Source organism: Populus nigra, chromosome 11, assembly GCF_951802175.1.
Source record: "Populus nigra chromosome 11, ddPopNigr1.1, whole genome shotgun sequence".
NCBI lineage: Eukaryota > Viridiplantae > Streptophyta > Magnoliopsida > Malpighiales > Salicaceae > Populus > Populus nigra.
This window is the reverse complement of record NC_084862.1, coordinates 4,224,520-4,244,873: the sequence shown is the minus strand read 5'-3', so window position 1 is coordinate 4,244,873 and position 20,354 is coordinate 4,224,520. Positions and strand designations below refer to the sequence as shown.

At 35.3% G+C, this 20,354-nt stretch overlaps 1 protein-coding gene across 1 annotated transcript; it reads right to left on the bottom strand.

The window, feature by feature from the left end:
• Positions 1–8,095: 8,095 nt before the first annotated feature.
• On the bottom strand, positions 8,096–9,246 carry LOC133668173 (metalloendoproteinase 2-MMP-like). Its single transcript, XM_062087916.1, has one exon. It carries the CDS (start codon positions 9,190–9,192, stop codon positions 8,272–8,274), a length of 921 nt encoding a protein of 306 aa, XP_061943900.1. The 5' UTR covers positions 9,193–9,246; the 3' UTR covers positions 8,096–8,271.
• Between the last annotated feature and the right edge of the window lie 11,108 nt (positions 9,247–20,354).

Here is a 20,354-nt window from a genome sequence, read left to right as displayed (position 1 = left end):
TTCCATTGAGCACTACACATAGTGCATCATGTTTTGATTTAATTCACATTGACATTTGGGGTGGTTATCATGTTCCATCTTCTACTGGTGCAAAATATTTTTTTACTATTGTTGATGATCATTCACGAAGCACATGGGTATATTTGATGAAACACAAATCTGAGGCACGAACTTTACTCATTCATTTTATTCAAATGGTTGCAAATCAGTTTAGCAAGAGTATTAAGGTCATACGTAGTGATAATGGCTCAGAATTTAAAATCCCTAAATTTTATTCATCTAAAAGCATTATTCATCAAACCAGTTGCATCAACACACCACAACAAAATGGTGTGGCTGAGCACAAACATAGACATTTGCTAAACGTTGCAAGAGCCCTACTTTTTCAAGCGACTCTTCCAAAACACTTTTGGGGGGATGCCATACTCACTGCCGCTTACTTGATCAATAGGACACCGACTCCGATCCTTAAAGGGAAAACACCATTTGAATGCCTTTTTCACACAAAACCAAGTTACTCTCATTGAAAGGTTTTTGGATGTCAATGTTTCGTGTCGACACACCTCACTCGTCCCAGCAAATTTGATCCTAGGGCTCATGAATGTGTTTTCATTGGTTATCCACATGGTTAGAAAGGGTATAAGCTTTACAATTTAACAACTAAAAACATTCTTGTTTCAAGAGATGTGCTTTTCTTTGAGCATGTGTTTCCATTTCAACCAAGTCCTATTCCTACCTCCCGGTCTCATTCACCAAAACTCATCCCTACAATTTCTCATACACCTTCCATGCATATCTCCATCCCTATCCTATATCCTCCAACTTCCCAATCTTCCGCTGTTCTTTACTCTCATCATACTATCCCATCACCAGATTTAATTTCTAGCCAACCAACAGACAACAATCCCTCCATCCCTTTTGCCTACAATAACACACCTGAGCCACCTCTTCCTCTCATCCCCTCACCCCTACCAAACCAACCGTTACCCCCAAACCCACGCCGATCTTCTCGAGCCACAAAACTTCCTACTGCATTGCAGGGCTTTCATATTGATTCAACCCTCCCCTCACGCCCTGATCGATCAGACTCTTTGATAGAGGTCCTTTCTCCAGGTCAGGCTCATAGTCTTTCCAATGTCCTCTCTTATGCCAATCTTTCTTCCCCTTACAGAACATTTACTGCTAATATGACAATTCCTAGAGAGCCTCTCTCTTTTTCTCAGGCAATTCAGGACCCCAAATGGAGAGACGCCATGCAGCAAGAAGTCCAAGCACTTCATGCTAATAAGACTTGGAGTTTGGTTCCCCCTCCGGCTCACAAACGCCCCATTGGTTGTAAATGGGTTTTTAAAATCAAGTATAATCCCAACGGCACAATTGACCGTTACAAAGCCAGGTTGGTAGCCAAGGGATTCAGTCAAGTTGAAGGGATTGATTACCGGGAAACTTTTGTGCCGGTTGCTAAGCTCACTACAGTTCTCATCTTACTAAGTCTTGCTGCCATGTAGAATTGGCATCTTCATCAATTGGACGTCAATAATGCGTTTCTTAATGGAGACCTTGATGAAGACGTTTACATGCAGCTCCCTCCTGGCTTCAGACGAAAGGGGGAGCATCGAGTTTGCAAACTACATAAATCATTGTATGGCCTGAAACAAGCTTGACGACAATGGTTTCTTAAACTTTCCTCGGCACTCAAATCAGTTGGCTTCACACAATCATGGTCCGATTATTCCTTATTCGTCTGAAACCATCAAGGGATCTTCACAGCCTTGTTGATATATGTCGATCATGTTATTCTAGCAGGGAACAATTTAGATGACATCACAAAGACCAAACGTTTCCTCTCCAGCCGTTTTAAGCTAAAGGATATGGGACAATTGAATTACTTCCTTGGGATAGAGGTAGCAAGATCTAAGCATGGGATTTCTTTGTGCCAAAGGAAATATGCATTGGAAATTTTGGAAGACACGAGTTTTCTTGGTGCTAAGCCTTCACGTTTCCCAGCTGAAGAAAACATAACACTTACACAAGAAGATGGGGACTTACTAGAAGACGCCTCTCAATATCGAAGATTGGTTGGACGTCTCATTTACCTGACTATTACACGGCCAGATCTTGCATACGCAGTTCATATGCTTAGCCAGTTCATGGACAAACCCAGGCAGCCTCATTTAGAAGTAGCACACAAGGTATTGAAGTACATCAAACATGCACCTGGTCAGGGGATTCTTTTACCGTCCAAAGGGCCATTGGAATTGAGGGCATATTGTGATGCAGACTGGGCTCGCTGTAAAGACACTAGAAGATCAACAACTGGCTATTGTGTTTTCCTTGGACATGCTCCCATTTCTTGGAAGACGAAGAAGCAAAGCACAGTGTCACGTTCAAGTGTCGAAGCTGAGTATCATTCCATGGCCACTACGTGCTGTGAAATAATGTGGTTGCTATGTATTTTAAAGGATTTGCCAGTTAAATTGTTTTGCGACAATAAGGCAGTAATACACATAACCTCAAATCATGTCTTTCATGAAAGAACCAAACATATAGAAATAGATTGCCATGTGGTGTGAGACAAAGTGCAAAAAGGATTGGTTAAACCAGAACACATAGGGACCAAGGAGCAACCAACAGACATTCACAAAGCCACTAAGTTTGAACCAGTTTGCCACATTACTAGGCAAGTTAAGAGTGATCAATATACACTCCAACTTGAGGGGGAGTATTGAGGGAAAGAATCCCGAATAATTAGATGATATGCTGTAATCAATAGGATTGAATGTTTATCTCCTATAATAGCTCCTAGAATATCTCCTAGTATAGTGGATCTAATTATATATATATATATATATATATATATATATATATATATATGTGTGTGTGTGTGTGTGTGTGTGTGTTGTACTTATGTTGTTCTTGTTTATCACAAAATATACAGAGAATCAATTATATTATGATTTTCAGGGTAATTTTCTTGTGAATTTATTTTAAAAACTTTATGTAACACCAGATCTGCTGCAATAACCATACCTTTCTTCATCATTTTGTATAATTTGTCTCGTTTTGTTTTGATTCAGGAACCAATGAGCTGACATCTTTGTATCTTGGGAAGAATAACAAACTCCCAATCTGTGTTGAAGCGTTCTGCTTTCTGTCAGGGACCAAAGAGGGCTTGCAAATCTGTCTCCTAAAAAGCACAACAAACACCCGATCTCTGTTTCGGTTGATCATATAAATCAAGGTCAATTTCTTTGTTTTTTTTAGTTGCATGTTTTTAATTTTTATATGGTTTTGGGAAAAAAATATAGCCATGTTCTTATATATTTCTTCATGCACTGCCACTGGATATCCACTGGATTTTTGTGACTAAAATATAAGCTTTGAAAAAACTAAGGACCCAAGTGTAGAAAGACGTGCCTCCTGAAAGGTAAAAACAAAAAAAAAACCCATTTTTTATGCTATTAATGTAGATTAATGTTCTTTAGTTTTTGTTTTAAAATTCAACCTTATATTTTTATTTTATAATAACAATCTTTATGAAACATACAAATAATTCTTGTCACAACGCAAACATAAGACCACACAGAACAAAATAAACCCTAATGCATTAAAAACATTCAAACATAAGAAGGACAAAAAACAAAGAAAAATAGTTTAATGATGAATTAAAAAGAAATTAGGGACAATAAAAGCTACCAACAATAATATGAACAAACAGATGTGAGGGACTGAACAGCTTAGTAACAGTAAAGTTACCAGTAATTTGTACTTGTCTTCTACAATTTTTCTATTACACGACGAACATTGGTATCTACTATTGGCTAGCTAGTAATCAGCATTATGCAGCAACTTGAAACCAGCGTGCATGTATAAAACCAAAAGCATGCATGCAACTTCACAAATCAAACTCCACCAAAATCCTACCTTTCATATCTTCATGGAGCAACATTTTCCACTATTTTGATAGAGTCCATTAATTATGTGCTTTATGCTTTGGTTTACTCATTCTGTAACTCTTTTTTTTTTAAATTGCATGTTTTTTTTAATTGTTGTCTGAAGAAACTTGGTTCAGTCCATGTCTGTTACATTGCCTCTAGGAAATTAACCTATTAATTGTATGTTAGAAAAAACATTTTAACTGAGAACATGGAAGATTCTCAATCACAAGATAAGACTTGTTGGACTAGAGAGATGTTGAACACATTTTGTGATATTTGTATCAAAGCAATTGAGAAAGGTATGCGACCGAATACACAATTCGACAAAGCTGGTTGGAAATATGTTATGAATTCTTTTAAGGAGCAGATTGGGCATGCATTAACGAAAGCACAATTAAAGAATATGTGGGACGAAATAAAAAAGGATTGGAGAATATGAAAAAAGTTGATTTCCAAAATGAGAGTAGGCTGGAGTACTAAACTTGGAACAATTTTGGCAACTGATGAGTGGTGGAAATCTAAAATCAAGGTCTGTTTTTTTTTTCCAGTATGTGTACAACTGCAATAAACTATTTTATTGTTTGCTGTTACAATAATTATGATGCATTAATATCTTTATTATCTCTTTTTGTAGGAGATACGAGGAGCCATAAAGTTTAGGCATGTTGGTATCAATCCCGCATTGTGTTGTAAATATGATATTATGTTTACAAACATTGTGGCTACCTGTCAGTATGCTTGGACTTCATCACAGGGTTTGAATTTTGATGATGATGGTTTCGGTGAAAGGAGAAATAATGCATCTAATGAGGATCCACATTTAGAGAAAGGTAGTGGTGATTCGGAGGAGGATACTTTACCAAATTTTGTAGAGGATGTCAATAATATGATTTTTGGTGTAAATTTTGTCAATAGTACTAGCAATCCTAGTAGTAGTAGTGGGAAAAGTAAAGGTGCTCAACAATGTACATAAAAGAGTAAAAAAAAAAGGGTTCAAGAATGGGAGCGCAATTGTTTTCACGTTTAGATCGATTGTTGATAGTGTATTTACTAGGAGTGAATGCATATAAAGTGGTTGGGATAAAAAAGGATGTAGCATAGAAGAGTTCATGAAGGAGTTTCACTCCATTGAGGAAGTGGTTTTCGGCGGTAAGCTTTATTGTTCTGCAACTAAGTTTTTATTGGTTAGAAGTAGGAGGGAAATATGGGCAACCATTGGAGATAAGAAAAGAAAATTTCAATGGCTGAAATTAATGTTCGAAAGGAGGTCAAACGTAAAACCTTGGTGTAAGTGTAAATATGCTATAATGTACTTACAGTTATTTATATTCTATTTCTTAGCAATTAAAGTTGATTGTGTTGTCATATGTTTTCTTGCAGTATTACATGAATTTCAAATTTCAAGTGAAGAGTGGTTGGATTGTATATAACATTGATTCTATCAACGTATTTTAATGATCCATGAACATATTTTGGTGTTGTGTGTTTTGGCAGTTACAAGAGCACAATATGAATCCTTATGTTGATTTGCACTTCATGAGCTGCTGCTGCTGCTGTGTTGTTATAATATGGTTCAATGTACGGGATTAGTCATTGTTGTTTTTTTCAAATTTCTAATTTGAAATGTATATTATGTTATTGCATTTTATTTGTATCTGTTGGATAATGGTTATTGTTGGAGGGTTGAAAAATATGTCAAAATGCTTCCTGTTAGAAGCTGAAATTATAGGTGTTGAATGTGGTTAAAATGACTGTAAACATTTGGGTTGTGTTTGTTGTTGCAATCTGGAATTGGATATTGGAATTTGTAAGTTTGAATGGTTGTTAACATGTTGACTGTTAGCTTTGGGAGTTTGGAATTGTTGGTGTAAAGTTGGTTTGAATGGTTGTTAAAGGCTGGCATTTGTACATTTGTTTCTTCATGTCTTTCATTGCCTATTTAAAGCACAATTTCAATTGCAACACATTCATTTAAGCTGCCAACATATAACAATCACTGCCACTTGAATTGCACTATTTTGAGAAGGTTAGTTGCCGGTTTTGAGGTTATATAATAAATCAATTTTATGTACAAACATAGCTTGGTGTTCACCTTCATTTTTTATATCCTCATTCCTCCTTAATTAATTGCTCTTATTTTTGCAAACTTAACTAAATTCATAATTGATAAGTGTGCTTGTGATGCATGTAATATTGTATTCATTAATTATTACTAAAATATCTACGATAATTTGTGAATGCTTCATAGTTATTGTTTTGGATTAAGTTTAGGTTGACATGAAATTTTAATATTCAAAACAGATTCTCCATGTACATGTATTTATGGCAATTTCATGGGTGAAAATTATATTGTGTTGTAGATATGGATGTAAATTGGTTTAATGATCTATTTGATGACGAGTATGACAATGCTACGAATAATATTGTTCAGTATGTGTCAAATGGTTTGGTGGTACAAGTACTGGATGTGATTTTGGATGTAGTAGCGGTGCTGGTAATGGGAACACTACAAATGATGATGACGACAACGACGATGCAAATAAACACGATGATGATGAGGAAGATGATTTGTTTTCGCTTAGAGAGTGTGATCACAATACATTATTATTATGCACAGCTGGAGCACTGACTTTGTATTATAATAATTTATTTACAAAGAACCATGTATGGTTTCATACAACATAGGAATGAGATGGTTAAATGAAATTTTAAATGGGCATTGGGTACATTGTGTTAACATGTTTCAGATTAATGCAGACACATTGTAGAGTTTGTGTGTTGATTTGGAAACGCTGTATAGGCTAAAGTAGTGTAAAAAGATGAGTGTTATTGAGAAGGTAAGCATGTTTCTTTATACTTTAACTTTAGGAGCTTCAAACAGGGCAGTTCATAAGAGATTTCAACATTCAGGTGAAATTGTAAGCAGATATTTCAATGAAGTTCTTAGGTCGGTGTGCTTGCTAATTGTTGAATTTATCAAACCGGTAGATCTAGAATTCTCAACAACACCAATGGAAATTGCAATGAATCCAAGGAATCTGCCACAATTCAAGGTGAAAAATACTTTATCTAAGTTGTTAAATAATTGAAAAGGTTACAAACAAATATTTGTAGTACATTTAAATTGATTTGTAAACTAATATTTTTTTTGTAGAATTGTATTGGAGCGATTGATGGAACACATGCACATGCTTGTGTATCACAAGAAAATCAAAAACCATTTATTGGTAGAAAAGGTGTACCTGCTTATAATATAATGACAACATGTAGCTTTGACATGCAATTTATATTTGTTTGGGCTGGATGGGAAGGTAGTACACACGATACAAGAATATTTCTTGAGGCGATTAACAATCCAAATATAAGATTTCTGAAGCCACCAGAAGGTATTGAAACATAAAAAATTGGGGGTGTTGTTCAATGTGAATAATTTTATTTTTTGTCTGCAATAGGAAATAAGTTTTGAACTATCATTATCTTGATGTAGAGAAGTATTATCTCGTTAATTCGGGATATCCAAATGAATACGGCTACTTGGGGCTATATAGAGTTGAAAGATATCATCTTTCATAATTTCATCGAAAAGGACAACTGCAAAGTCGGGAAGAAATATTCAACTGTGTCCATTCATCGTTACGATATATAATGGAACGTACATTTGAAGTTTGGAAGAAAAGGTAGAGAATCTTGCAAAACATGCTTATGTTTCCTTACAAAACACAAGTTCAAATTGTTGTCGCATCAATGTTACTGCATAACTACATTCGAAGGAAGTCGATCCAAGATGTTGCATTTAACGAGTTTGATCACCATCCTGATTTTGTTCCTACTGATACTTTAACCAATGTGGTTCCACAATCATAAACACGTGGGCATTAGAGGGCTTAGCGTACAGATAATGTTCGTGATGGTAATGCAACAAGTTTGATGGGGAAATAATGTTTATTTTTTAATAAAAATGAACAATTTTCTTTTCATACCTAATAATTTTTAGTACTAAATGTTATTTTTTCTATTAAAACAAATAATAAATTAATTTATGTCCTTTTTAGTCATTTTATATACAAAATCAATCCCCACCACAATTTTAACCAAACATATCATGCAATGATTTTTGGCAAAGAAAGTCAAACCACTATTTTAACCAAACACACATCTTATATGAACCAACCACAGCAAAAATGAATTTTTTTAAATTACTTTGTTCAAACCACAACCATAACAGTTATTACAAAAATAAACACACTCTTAGAGTATGAGATGAGGCCAGCTTTCAACTGCCATGAATATTTTCTAGCAATTCCCTAACTTATACTGCATATAGTTTAATTAATTAATTGGAATAGAGAGCATATATCCCATCAATATCATCCTGGGAGAGATCTCTTTTCTTGTTTCCACGTTCTGTCGTTGGATACATGATGGCTTCGGGATGATCTTTACTATGATAAAGGCCAAGCAGATGTCCTATTTCATGAACAGTAACGGTTTCCAGGTCAATTTGATCCATTGCGGGGTCAGTGCTCCAGTTCTCCTCTGCATCGTAATGGAGGCGGCCGTCTTGTGGATAAAAAGCATGAGCCAGTATATTCCCTGGTCCATCAAAAGGAGCCTGGTCCCCATGATCGCCGCTGTAGAACGCAATTACAATATCTGCTGATGCACCGTCAGTCGCCTCCTGGAAAGTGAATGGAGAAACCTTTTCCCATGTTTTGAAAGCGTTTGAGCAGACCGACCTCATGGTGTCCGAACCAACAACTTGGACACCCGAGCCAAATCTGTAGGTCAGAGCATACTTGGAAGGTGGCCACTTTTGTGCCCCGAAATCATAATGAGCAACCATGTGGACCTTCTTGTGTTTTGATTTAGTGCTGTTCGGTTTTGTGTTGATGATATCAGGCATTCCACATCGTGGAATCATCATTTTCTGTATGGTACTAGAGTCAAGGTTACCAGTAACATTCAGATGAAAATATTTCTGGTATGTTTTGAGTGCTAGCTCCAAGTGGTCATCAAAATCACTGCTTGTGAGAGTGATATCACTTGGGTAGTACCCAAACTTTTTGAGGTATTGTTTGAGCTCAATAAGCCCTTCCACAGTTTGGCCCTTCTGAATCCCCTCCAGCCCTTCAAGGAAGCTGCTAAAAGATTGCCGATGCTCGGGTTTCAAAGTTCTTGCCTGACCTCTGAAGGACTGGATAGAAAAGATTATAACGAGGATTGCTGATAAAAGTTGGGAAAGTTTAGGAGCCATATCGTATGTTGTTTCGGAGAATGGCTTCAGACGTGGGTTGTGGCTTTCAATTCTAGTATCGGATGGCTATTTATAGACATATAGTATGTTGTATTTGCATTAGGACTACGGAATATGTCTTGAGATTTACTACTGTCCTTATTTTTGTTAATTCTGATTACTTATTTTCAAATATTAATTATTTAGACTACAGTTGTCCTTCAAGCATCTAATTTATTTATTTTCTTTCATAGTAATCGATGAAATTACTATCTAAATATTTTTAACTTTCATTTATATGGTTATTATTAGATATCATTATCCAACAAAATCAACAACCTTGAGGGGTAACTTAACTAGTCAGATCTTGGATTTTGCTCCCCAATGATCATAAGTTCGAGTCTCTTCAGGGCTACTGGAGGCTTACATGGTCGTTGACTTCAGGGCCCGTGGGATTAGTCGAGGCACACGCAAGGTGACCTAGACATTCAAGTTAATAAAAAAAAAGCACATCTCTGTTTCGTGTCTCATAAATTTAAATTATTAAATGACTAATCCTAAATTGAATCAAAGTTTTATTTATCATTTCAATAAATTTTTTTTTGTCATTGTTAGTCTTGAATGATTAAATATAGTATATTCTTTTAATATATCTTTTTATTTAATTCATTTAAATAATGCTGCTGAGAAGGAGCACTCAAAAAATAGATGATTATGGGTTTTCATATGTATATCATACAAGATACATATCACAAAGGTGATGATCTAAAAAGTCTGTAGTCTGCTCATAGTGTGTAGACGACCCAAAGAGACAAGCCATAAGATGAAGGAGTGTTGTGGGACATATCCTGAAAACCAGAGAAGATAGTGCATAGTATTCTTGGGCTTGGTATCTCAAAGTGCCTCCCAAGCTGAATCAATAGTGAACCTCCTCGAAAAATGACATGTCCAAACATAGTGATCCGAAGAGTTAATTGGGCATGGAATCTAATGCAGACCCAACTTTGTTAGAGGTCCTAACTATCTAAAGGAAAGTCCCAACCACCATCCTTAATAATGTCTGCAACCTTTGCATCCCAAGACAATCCAATAGATGATAAAGTCTTGAAAGGAAAAAAGTCACAAAAACGTTGTCTATATGACAAATAATAATCTAGCTATAGAGAAGTCAGAGAACCATCACCAATGCAAGATACAAACATACCTCTACACCAATCTTGACTCTGAAAAGTCTTTCACCATGACCAAAAAGATACCAAAGGTAGCCTGTAAAAAATGATCTCCCTCTGAGCAATACAGAATGCACCCAAGCTAACCAAATCGAGGATCTGTTTGAAAGTGGCCTTCAAATATGCTTGAGAATAGCTGTTCTATTTCAAGTAACCATAGCCTTTCAAAGATTACTAGACCCTACCATAATCAATGTGACAGGACTTGATATTAGTGAAACATGTGATTTCAAATTCCTACTCTGTGCACAACAAGGAAATCACATGATCATTCCAGGACGTGGATTGAACTAGATAAATGTCTTCAAAATCTATGCCCAAGTATCATAGGGCAATACCCATGCATTATTGTGAAGAGATTAGAATCAAAAGATATCTTCCATCTTGGGTGATAAATCACCTCCCCGGATTCCATATTCCATTCTCTTTGCTTTCGTTCCTTTCAGTTGAGCTCAATTACATCGATCCTCTAGGAAGTCCTCGATTGAGTTGAGGAAGGAAACTTCTCTTTTAGTTTTCTTTAGCCATGGATAATGGCAAAAATTGGACAGTGTTCGAAGGAGATGAAGAAGATTCGCAGAGGATAGAAAACTAAAGCCCAAGCCACCTTTACCCCTAAAGGGGAAGTAGATGAACCATTCTAGAGAAAGGCAATTAACATGCCCTCAATCTCCTAATAATAGAATAAGAAAGGATAAACATAGAAGACCAATATACCTGGATGGAAAAGAGAACAGATTTGATCAGTTGCAAATGACCAATATATGTAAGAGATGCCGAGGTCTATAACCTGATCTTAGAGAGAATTCACTCAACCAAAGCCATGCAGTCACTATGTTTTAGCCGGGTAGTAATCAAAGGAACCCCCAAGTATCTGATCAGCAAGGAGCCCAACCTAAATCCCAAGAGATCCAAAAGATATGCTTTTAAATCATCATCCATACTTGATATGAAAACATGGCTCTTATTTAGGTTGATCATTGGCCTTGATAACATAGCAAAGTCATCCAGAGCCCTCCTCACAACACCCACTAAAGCTATGTTTGCCTAACAGAATATCATAAGGTCATCAACAAAGCATAGATGAGTAATACTATCGTGTTGACACCTCCAGTGGTAGTGGTAATTCTGGTTTTGGGTAGCCTTTCTAAGAATACCACTAAGACTTTCATAGCCAGCACAAACAAAGTCAACTACGCGTTCGCTTTGGTTGCGAGATAGCTTGAGGGCATACAACATGTGCTAAAGATGACTAAACTATTACAATTCTCTGGGTTATTCAAAGACAAATCCACTTTAAAAGTCAATGAAAAAAACAAACAAGATTGGAAGCTTCTGGTATTGAAAAAAGAAAAGAATTAGATGGTTTGAGAGATCCAGTCACTAGTGAAAAATACCCGAGGTGGAGAAATCTATCATTGGTGAGTTTCTTCATGAATCTCGAATTCAAAATGGAAACTTCACAAGCTAGTGAACTAAATAAGAGAAAAAGGATTAACAACGAGGACAAGCTGAGAGAACAACTAGAAAAGCTCTAAGTAGAATTGGGCACCAATAAAGCCCTCATGATCTCCCTCGAGGAACAACTCTTCGTTAAAAAGAAACTAAGGAAGTTTGTGGAGTAACATTTGATAGAAAAAGACAAAATAGTCGTGTCTTTAGAGAAGCAGCCGAGAGAGGGAAAAATGGCTAGCAATCGAGTTGAGAAAGAGCGAGGAGAATTGGGAACAAGTTGGATGCAAACTAACACTGAATTTGAGACATTGAAAGCCAATTTCAATGATTGCCAAGAAAGAGCTGATATGTCTTCAAGGGTCCAAACAAAATTAGAAAGCCAGATTGAACAATATGAGTAGTTATACAAAGAACATGTGATGCTTAAAAGTGAGTTTGCTGAAGCAAAAGCCAAAGAAAAAGCTATTGGGAATTTCAAGATTGATAAGATCAACTTGTTAAAGAGAGCTCGATAACGAAAAATCAGGGCAAAACATTTAGAGGAGAAAAATAGGTTGTTGGAGTACCATAATCAGATGATTGATACCAACAATAATCAACTGAATAGTAGCAACATGTTGCTCTTAGAAAAGATGAGTAACATGGATCAACATATTGACTAAGCTTCTATCCATGCTCGACGAATTCATCTCAATGCTCAACAAGTTGGGAGAGATCTTCACCGATATCAACAAAGTATAGCTGAAACTAGTGTTTTTCTTAGGAATATAGGAAACAAAGGCTTTGTTTTCCCCCTGTAGACGATGATGAACAAACTGATCCTCAAATGTAAAAGCTTTCACTGAACATTAATGAAAAGGGCTTGGACCTAACCTTCTCATCAACATTTTGTATTGATGAGTATAAATTTATTAGGAATTGGCTCAAATCAAATTGCCTCGATAATTATAAAAGGATCAGAAATCTTACCCAAATGATGGCATATATCAATTCAGAAATTTGGCTAATCCACATCCAAATATGTATCATCATGCATAATTATACATTCATATGCACTTGTGCTTATGAATTTCAAAATGTGCCCAATAGGTATTCGAAATATAGGTCCCTCTACTAAAATCTACAATACTAGGCTTTGTAAAAGGATGTAAAATGAAGAAAGGGTTCACAACCAAAAAGAGCTGGATGATGTTAAGAATAACATGGCTCGGGTGACTAGTTTACTCGACCAACTCTTGCGAGCGCAGTTAGGGGAAGGGATATCTAGTCAGCATCCAAATTTGTTATAGCCATTAGCAGCTCTAGTTATCATTGACCCTCAAAACTTGGAAACAAATCCTACCACTAGACCACAAGGAATAACAAGAAATTCAATGACTTACCAAATTATGATTTCTTAAGTACCGACCATATTAGATCTAACTATAAGGGAATACCATGGGGTTAAATCTTTTGGTCACCCTAAACAAGATAAGTGGGTTGCTTAGGAGGAGAGGTTTAGAGTTGTTGAGGGATTTGACGTCTATGACTTGGTTAGAGCAGCTGAGATATGCCTAGTATTAAATGTAATGATACCTACGGAGTTTAGAGTACCAGAATTTGTCAAGTGCACGGAGTTAGAATGCCCTAATACACACCTGAGATCATATTACAACAAAATGATGAAGGTCATATATAATGACAAGTTGCTCATCCATTTCTTCCAAGACAACTTGACTGGTTTCGTGTTAAATTGGTATATGACTTTAGATAATACAAGGATTAAGAAATAGAGTGATCTCGTTGATGCTTTCTTAAGGCAATACAAATTCAATATTGACATCGCTTTGGAATGGACAGGTTTAATAGTGATGTAAAAAGGCAACAAAGAAATAGTGAGGGGGTATGCTCATAGATGGAAAAACAAGGCAATGCATGTATATCCATCTTTGTTAGAAAAAGAAATAATGACTTTATTCGCCAATACTTTTAAATCTCCGTAATATGAGTACCTGGTGGGTAGCTTTACCCAACATTTTTATGATGTCGTGGTTATTGTTGGGAGAATAGAGTAAGAGATAAGAGCCGAAAAAAAATCAAAACCCACTAAGAAGGAAGGGTTTACTAGGAGGAAAGAAGATGTTGAGCTAAGTAATATAGAAAAAGGGTACAAGGGCAAAAATGATTTCCAAACCCAAAGCTATCACATCCAAACCTATTAAGCCTTGTCTCCTAAAGTACACAATATCAGCTTTGCAAAGTCTTTTATAGTAAACCAGCCTACCAACCCATCAAAAAACCAAACTGAAAACAACCCAAAAAGAACATACCAAAGAAACCAACAACAACTCCCACCTTTACCAATGCCCCTAGGGGAAATGTATGCAAAACGGTTAAGTATAAGTCATGCGACCCCTCTTCCTTTTCCACCATTTAAACCTCCCTTCCCAAGTTGGTATAAGTCAGAATTGACCTATGAGTACTATGCTAGAAATCCTAGCCACATCATACACTTGCTCAACATTCAAGAAGAAGCTCTTGCAATTATTCAAGGCAGGGTGAATAACTTTTAAAGATACCCCAACATCAATTTCAACCCTTTGCCCAATCATGCTTCTAGTAGTGGAGGAGTAAACATTGTGGAGTATGAAGGGAAGAAAAAACAAGTTTTAAAGGTAAACATGGATAGGCTATATGACATGTTGTTTTAAGTCGAGTATTTTCCAGCGAAAAATGGATCAGGTCCAAAAAAGGATGATGGTTTTGGTAGGTTCCACAAAGCGATGGGACATAATATTGAGGGATGTGAGGAGTTTTAGCAGAAGGTTATATAATTGATGACTTTTGATCCTTTACAAATAGAGAAGGAGGAAGAGGATGATGTTGTTGGCATGATAAGTTTAATGGAGAAGAAAGTAGACGGGTGTAGGATCCACCGTACTGAAAGTGGTCCACTAAAGCTTTTTTTAACAAGACCTACCTTTTGAGGAAAAGTTATTGACCATACACAATTTTTATTCTTCTGATTCTAGAAAAACCAAAGTAAACATCCATCAAGATGGATTGGAACTCCTTTAAATAGTGTTTTTTATTGCTTAAAACTCTTTCAAAACAACTTTATAACGGCTATAAAGTGAAGAAAGTGGTTTTTATGATGACTTTTTTGATGGTTTGATGACAAATTTGGGTTTAATTTATGGTTTACATGGTAGAATAAGAGAATGGTAGTTTATATTCTTATATAAGCCTTGGCTCATTAATGAAGCTCAATTATCTTTAGCTTCTTGTGCCACTATTTGAACATATAATGGCCTTAAACTGCCGATTAATTACTTTATTGGATTGATTAAGTCATCTCTTTTGGTCTAGGTATATGATATGACCCATCACTTTATTGGACTAAAAAAGGATGGGTCAAACCTTAAGAAGTCTAATTGACTTAACTACCCCATAACATACTAGTCTTTAGATTAAACATAAGGTTTCCATATAGCCCAACACGACAACACACTCGAGTAGAGGAACAAACCAACTCCAAAACACAAGTTAGGATAGGAAAAGCCTAACCTAAAATTATTGCATCCACTCTCTCTATAGTTGGTATCAAGCATTAAATGCTCTCATGTCCTCCTGTTATAATTAGGCTCATAGATTGGTGTTAGGGATGCCCATAGCCAGTGGATAACCCATATGATATCATTTCTTTACTCAATAGTGAATCACCAACCACGAGAATGTTATCCTAAGTAATTGCAACTAATGTATGTTTCATATTATTCTCCCCTCACTTTATCTTTAATTTCATGCAAGTTGGCATGATTTATGGCTATATAAATATCCATGAATCACTAGGTAAGGCAAGTTCCAATAATATATTTCTTAGTGCATATTTTCCCTCTTCGTAACTACATATCATTACGACCCTGTTTAGGGTTGCGTTTGCACCAGAATTTCAGTAAATTTTGAAATTTCTTTTTTAAATTAATTTTTGTTATGTATTTTTAAATCGTTTTGATGTGCTGATGTCAAAAATAAATTAAAAACAAATACAAAAATATATTATTTTGATGAATTTCCAAATAAAAAACAATTTAAAAAGCAACCTCAACCACACTTTCACATCTCCTTTAAATTTAGCAAACATATATACTACACAACTTGAAAGGCTTTATTCCTTTTATATTTGTGATAACTTAAGTATTTGAGGATCTTTCACGCTAAAAAATATTTGTCTTTAGGTATTCATGATTTCCAATGTTTTTCAACAATCTACTTTTAAATTTTGAGCCCATTTATTAATCTTGAGAAAGTCTTAATCTTGTGTGGTTTTCCTCAACCTCATAAAAAAGAAAGTAAATTAACATGTCCTTTGCTCTTATATTTACACCTTAATAAACACGAATCCATCCTATGTCTTCATCGTAAAAAGAACAATGCTAAATAAATTACAAAGTATTGATTTCTTGGAGAGAAAAATATGGTACCTCCATAATTAATGCCGAAAATATGTGAATAAATTAGAAAGAAAGGATTTTATATTAGCCATAGTTTCATATAAAATATGTGAATAGTTTTGTCTTTATTAAATTTCCGGAAGTATATTCAAAATAATCATCAAGTAAGTGGCCTTTGTTTCATAACCTAAAGCACCGGTCTTCTTATCAACAGCTGAAGCAATCCTTCTTTTCCTTTTCTATTTATAGGCAAAATAGTACTAGGAACGCCTATGAAGAGGCAGCAGGAAATTGTAGTTAAAGAAGATTAAAATCAAATCACACTATATTACAATCAAAACTCATACCACTGCTTATGATTAAGTACTGCTTCTAAAGTGCAAGACTTCATCAGAAGCAGATACCAAGACCAATCAACTAGAGAAAATTCAATCCTATGGGAGCATCTTGGGCTTTCCTTTATGATGGGTATCGTATGTCCACAGCGTTACAACTGGAGTTTTGCTAGCTCCGCATCAAACAACTCATCACGTCGGTATTATGTATTCATCCTCGCCGGGCCAAGGCAAAAGTGTCGTCTTCATGGGACCGATTTCTCTTGTAAGGTATGGAAAATATCGGCATCATCTCCATCTCCATCTCCATCTCCATCTTTCCTTGCATCAAATTTTTTGTTTGATCTTTTGAGCCAGCAGTTTGGACCCAATGATGTAAGGGTAAATAATGATTCATGGTCATCAGCATGTGTATGGGATTTGGTATTCAGACTTCTTTTGTTTACTCGTATCCTCGGACGAATCTTGATGTCTTGTCGATGCAGTCTGGCAACAGGAAGTCGATGGGTTTTGGCTGTAAATGGCGCCGAGAGAGCCCTACCATCAAAGGCAATATCGTCTTCAGCTTCGTTATCGTTTGTCCTGTTTACCTTTTTTATTACGGACGAAATGGTTTGACATCCTTCGATTCCGGATCATTCTTTCTTGTTGGAAATTTGTCTTAGAAAACTTGGCGATAAGAAATTAAAAGTAGAGTACACTTATTTTTAAAGTTAAGATGATTGAAAATTATTTTTTGACAAAAGTATTTTTACATAAAATATTAACTTGTCTAAAATAAACTGTTAGGTTTTTTAATTCTTTTTATGGTAGGTAATTTAGGTAAATAGCAAGAAGTAATTCTGGTAATTATTAGAGTTAATTCCATGTTAGTTTTTGTTCTAAAAATCGGTCTAATAAGGATTTGAAGAAGAGATGTTTTGTATAACTTGCAATAGTTTTTTTACTTTTTCTCCGTAGTTTTTCATCTTCCTTAACATGATCTTGCCTTGTTTTTTACTTTATTCTAGAGCATAGGTTCTCGTACTTTAAGAGAGATTCAGGGTCTTTTTATTTTTTTTTACACTATCAAAAAATCAATGAATATAAATAAAAACACAAACGGAAAAAATCCATCGGTATTTTGTTGTGATATTTACCAATTAAATTTTTTCAATTGCTAACTCTGTTGGTAAATACCGATGAAAATATATCATCGGTATATACCGAGGAAATCCCAATCAGAATAAAAAAAATAAAAAAAACCAAACAGTACGATAATGTGCAAGTTTTTATAGATGCTTTTATTGATGGAATTATAGTTGAATTCAAATAGACAAGTCATACAGTAACGTGTCACTTATACATATAGAAATGTTGACGGATTGATAGACAAAATAATATCATCGGTAAATCTATCGGTAATATTTAATATATGACTTGACGCTTGACCCGACTCTCCCCCTCCCCTGTTTCTCTTTTTTTCAAAGCAGCCCCCCCCCCCCCACCATATCCCCTCTCATCTCAATACAACTCATTATTCCATAATTTTTCAGTTACAACAACACTCTATTTGACAGCATTCGTGTTCTAGTTGAAATTTTATTGGGGATTTTTCATTTTAAGTAAGCAAATCCATCCTTTTTTAAATTTGAACACATTTTTAAAATGTTAATTTTTTATTGCATATTTTTATATTATACGTATTTTGTTTGAATGTTTACTTGTTTTATTATTTTTTCTCAAACAAACTTGTTATATGGATTTATAAATTTGTACATGTTATGGTTTATTTTAGGTTTTGTAAACTTATATTTGTTTGCAAATTGTTGAAACTTATATCGAATTATCGACTTTGGTGTGTTATGACAAAATAAATAATGACTTGTTTAACGACTCTGTTTTATATTTTTTTCAATTTTATTATCGAGTTGTAATTTTTGTTAACATATACAAATTTGTATCTGCATAAATAATTTATAATGAATTAAGAGAAATACTAAAGTAGGTTGAATAATCTTGAGTTAAACCAATATTTTTGCAAATTTATTTAGTTAACATAGTTAATTAATACATGTTGTCATCATTATTTGATATAAGTTCGATAGAAGTCATGAATGATCGTTCATGCATATATCGAGATTCACCCCAAGGATTGCAGATGATGGATTATTATAATGGGTTTAAGGATTTTATTAATTATGTAACATCTAATATGAGAAATATTAGTGGAGGCGGTATTAGGTATTCATGCAAGAGGTGTAAAAATAAAAAGTTTTTCGATTCAAATGATGTAATGATATATCTTCTACACAAAGGGTTAATGGAGGAATACTTGTGTTGGTTTGCACATAGAGAACCATTTATTCCTCACGAGACCATGGTAGAAAGGATGGTTGGGTCAACTTCTAGTGCTAGCAACGTGCATGGAGTTTTAAATGACAACAACAATCCTTATAAGACTATGGTTATGGAAGCGATTATAATGAATCAAGGTCATAATGGTTAATGTCCAATTGTAGATGAAGAACCTAATGCAGACATTGCCAGATTTTTTTGATCTTTTAAAAGATTCTAACAAGCCATTATGGGATGGTTGCACAAATCATAGTAAATTATCGGTGTTGCACACGTGTTTACCATAAAATTGGATTATCGGTTGATAAGGCAGGTTATGACAGAATTGTCAAATGTGCGAGAAGTATTTTACCTGAAGGGAAGAGGCCGAAAGAAAATTTCTATATTGCTAAGTCTATGATGAAACCCCTCGGTCTAGGATACTAAAAAATTGACATGTGTCCAAACTTCTGCATGTTGTACTACCTTGAAAATACTGAGCTAACCAAGTGCAGGACATGTGGGCATTCTCGTTATAAACCCAGAACTAGTAGGGGAAAGATTCTTGTTGCACAAAAAAAACTTAGATACTTCTCAATCACATCAAGACTACAGAGGTTATTCATGTCACTAAAATATTGCTGAGCACATGACATGACACCAATCACATAATGCGGTGGATGAAGTGATTGCACACCTTTCCAACGATGAAGCATGGAAACACTTTAATAATGTGCATCTTTACTTTTCAGTTGAATCAAGGAATGTGCGTTTTGAGTTATATATAGACAGAATCAATCCATTCGAATCATTTCTTGCTCCATTTTCTTGTTGACCGGTTATACTCACAGTTTACAACTTGCTACTAGGGATATGTATGAGGCAGGAGTTCATGTTTTTATCTATATTCATCCTCGGTTCTAATAGTCCTGGCCAAAATATAGATTTTTGTCTTCAACTGTTGATTGATGAGTTGACGTAGTTGTGGTCCTCCAGCGATTTGAGTTATGATGTATCGACGAAACAAAATTTTCTTATGAAGGCAGCTTTGATGTGGACTATCAATGATTTTCTAGCTTATGGAATGGTTTTTGCCAACGGATCACAGGTATAGAAAGAACAGAAAGGATTTTATTATTGGCAGAGTTGAAAAGGATGTTCCACCCCCGTGTGTTTCTGATGAAGAATTATATGACGTGGTGTCAGAGTACGGTGATATTGTGTTTGGTTTCCAATCCTGTAAGTAGAAGCTTTCGAGTTTTGGTTTGACCTACAATTGGATAAAACAAAGTATTTTATAGAAGCTTTCTTATTAAAAGACCAATCTCCCCCGCCACAACCTTGACGTCATACACATAGAAAAGAACGTGTTTAAGAATATTTTCAACACGATCATGGACGTGAAGGGGAAGACA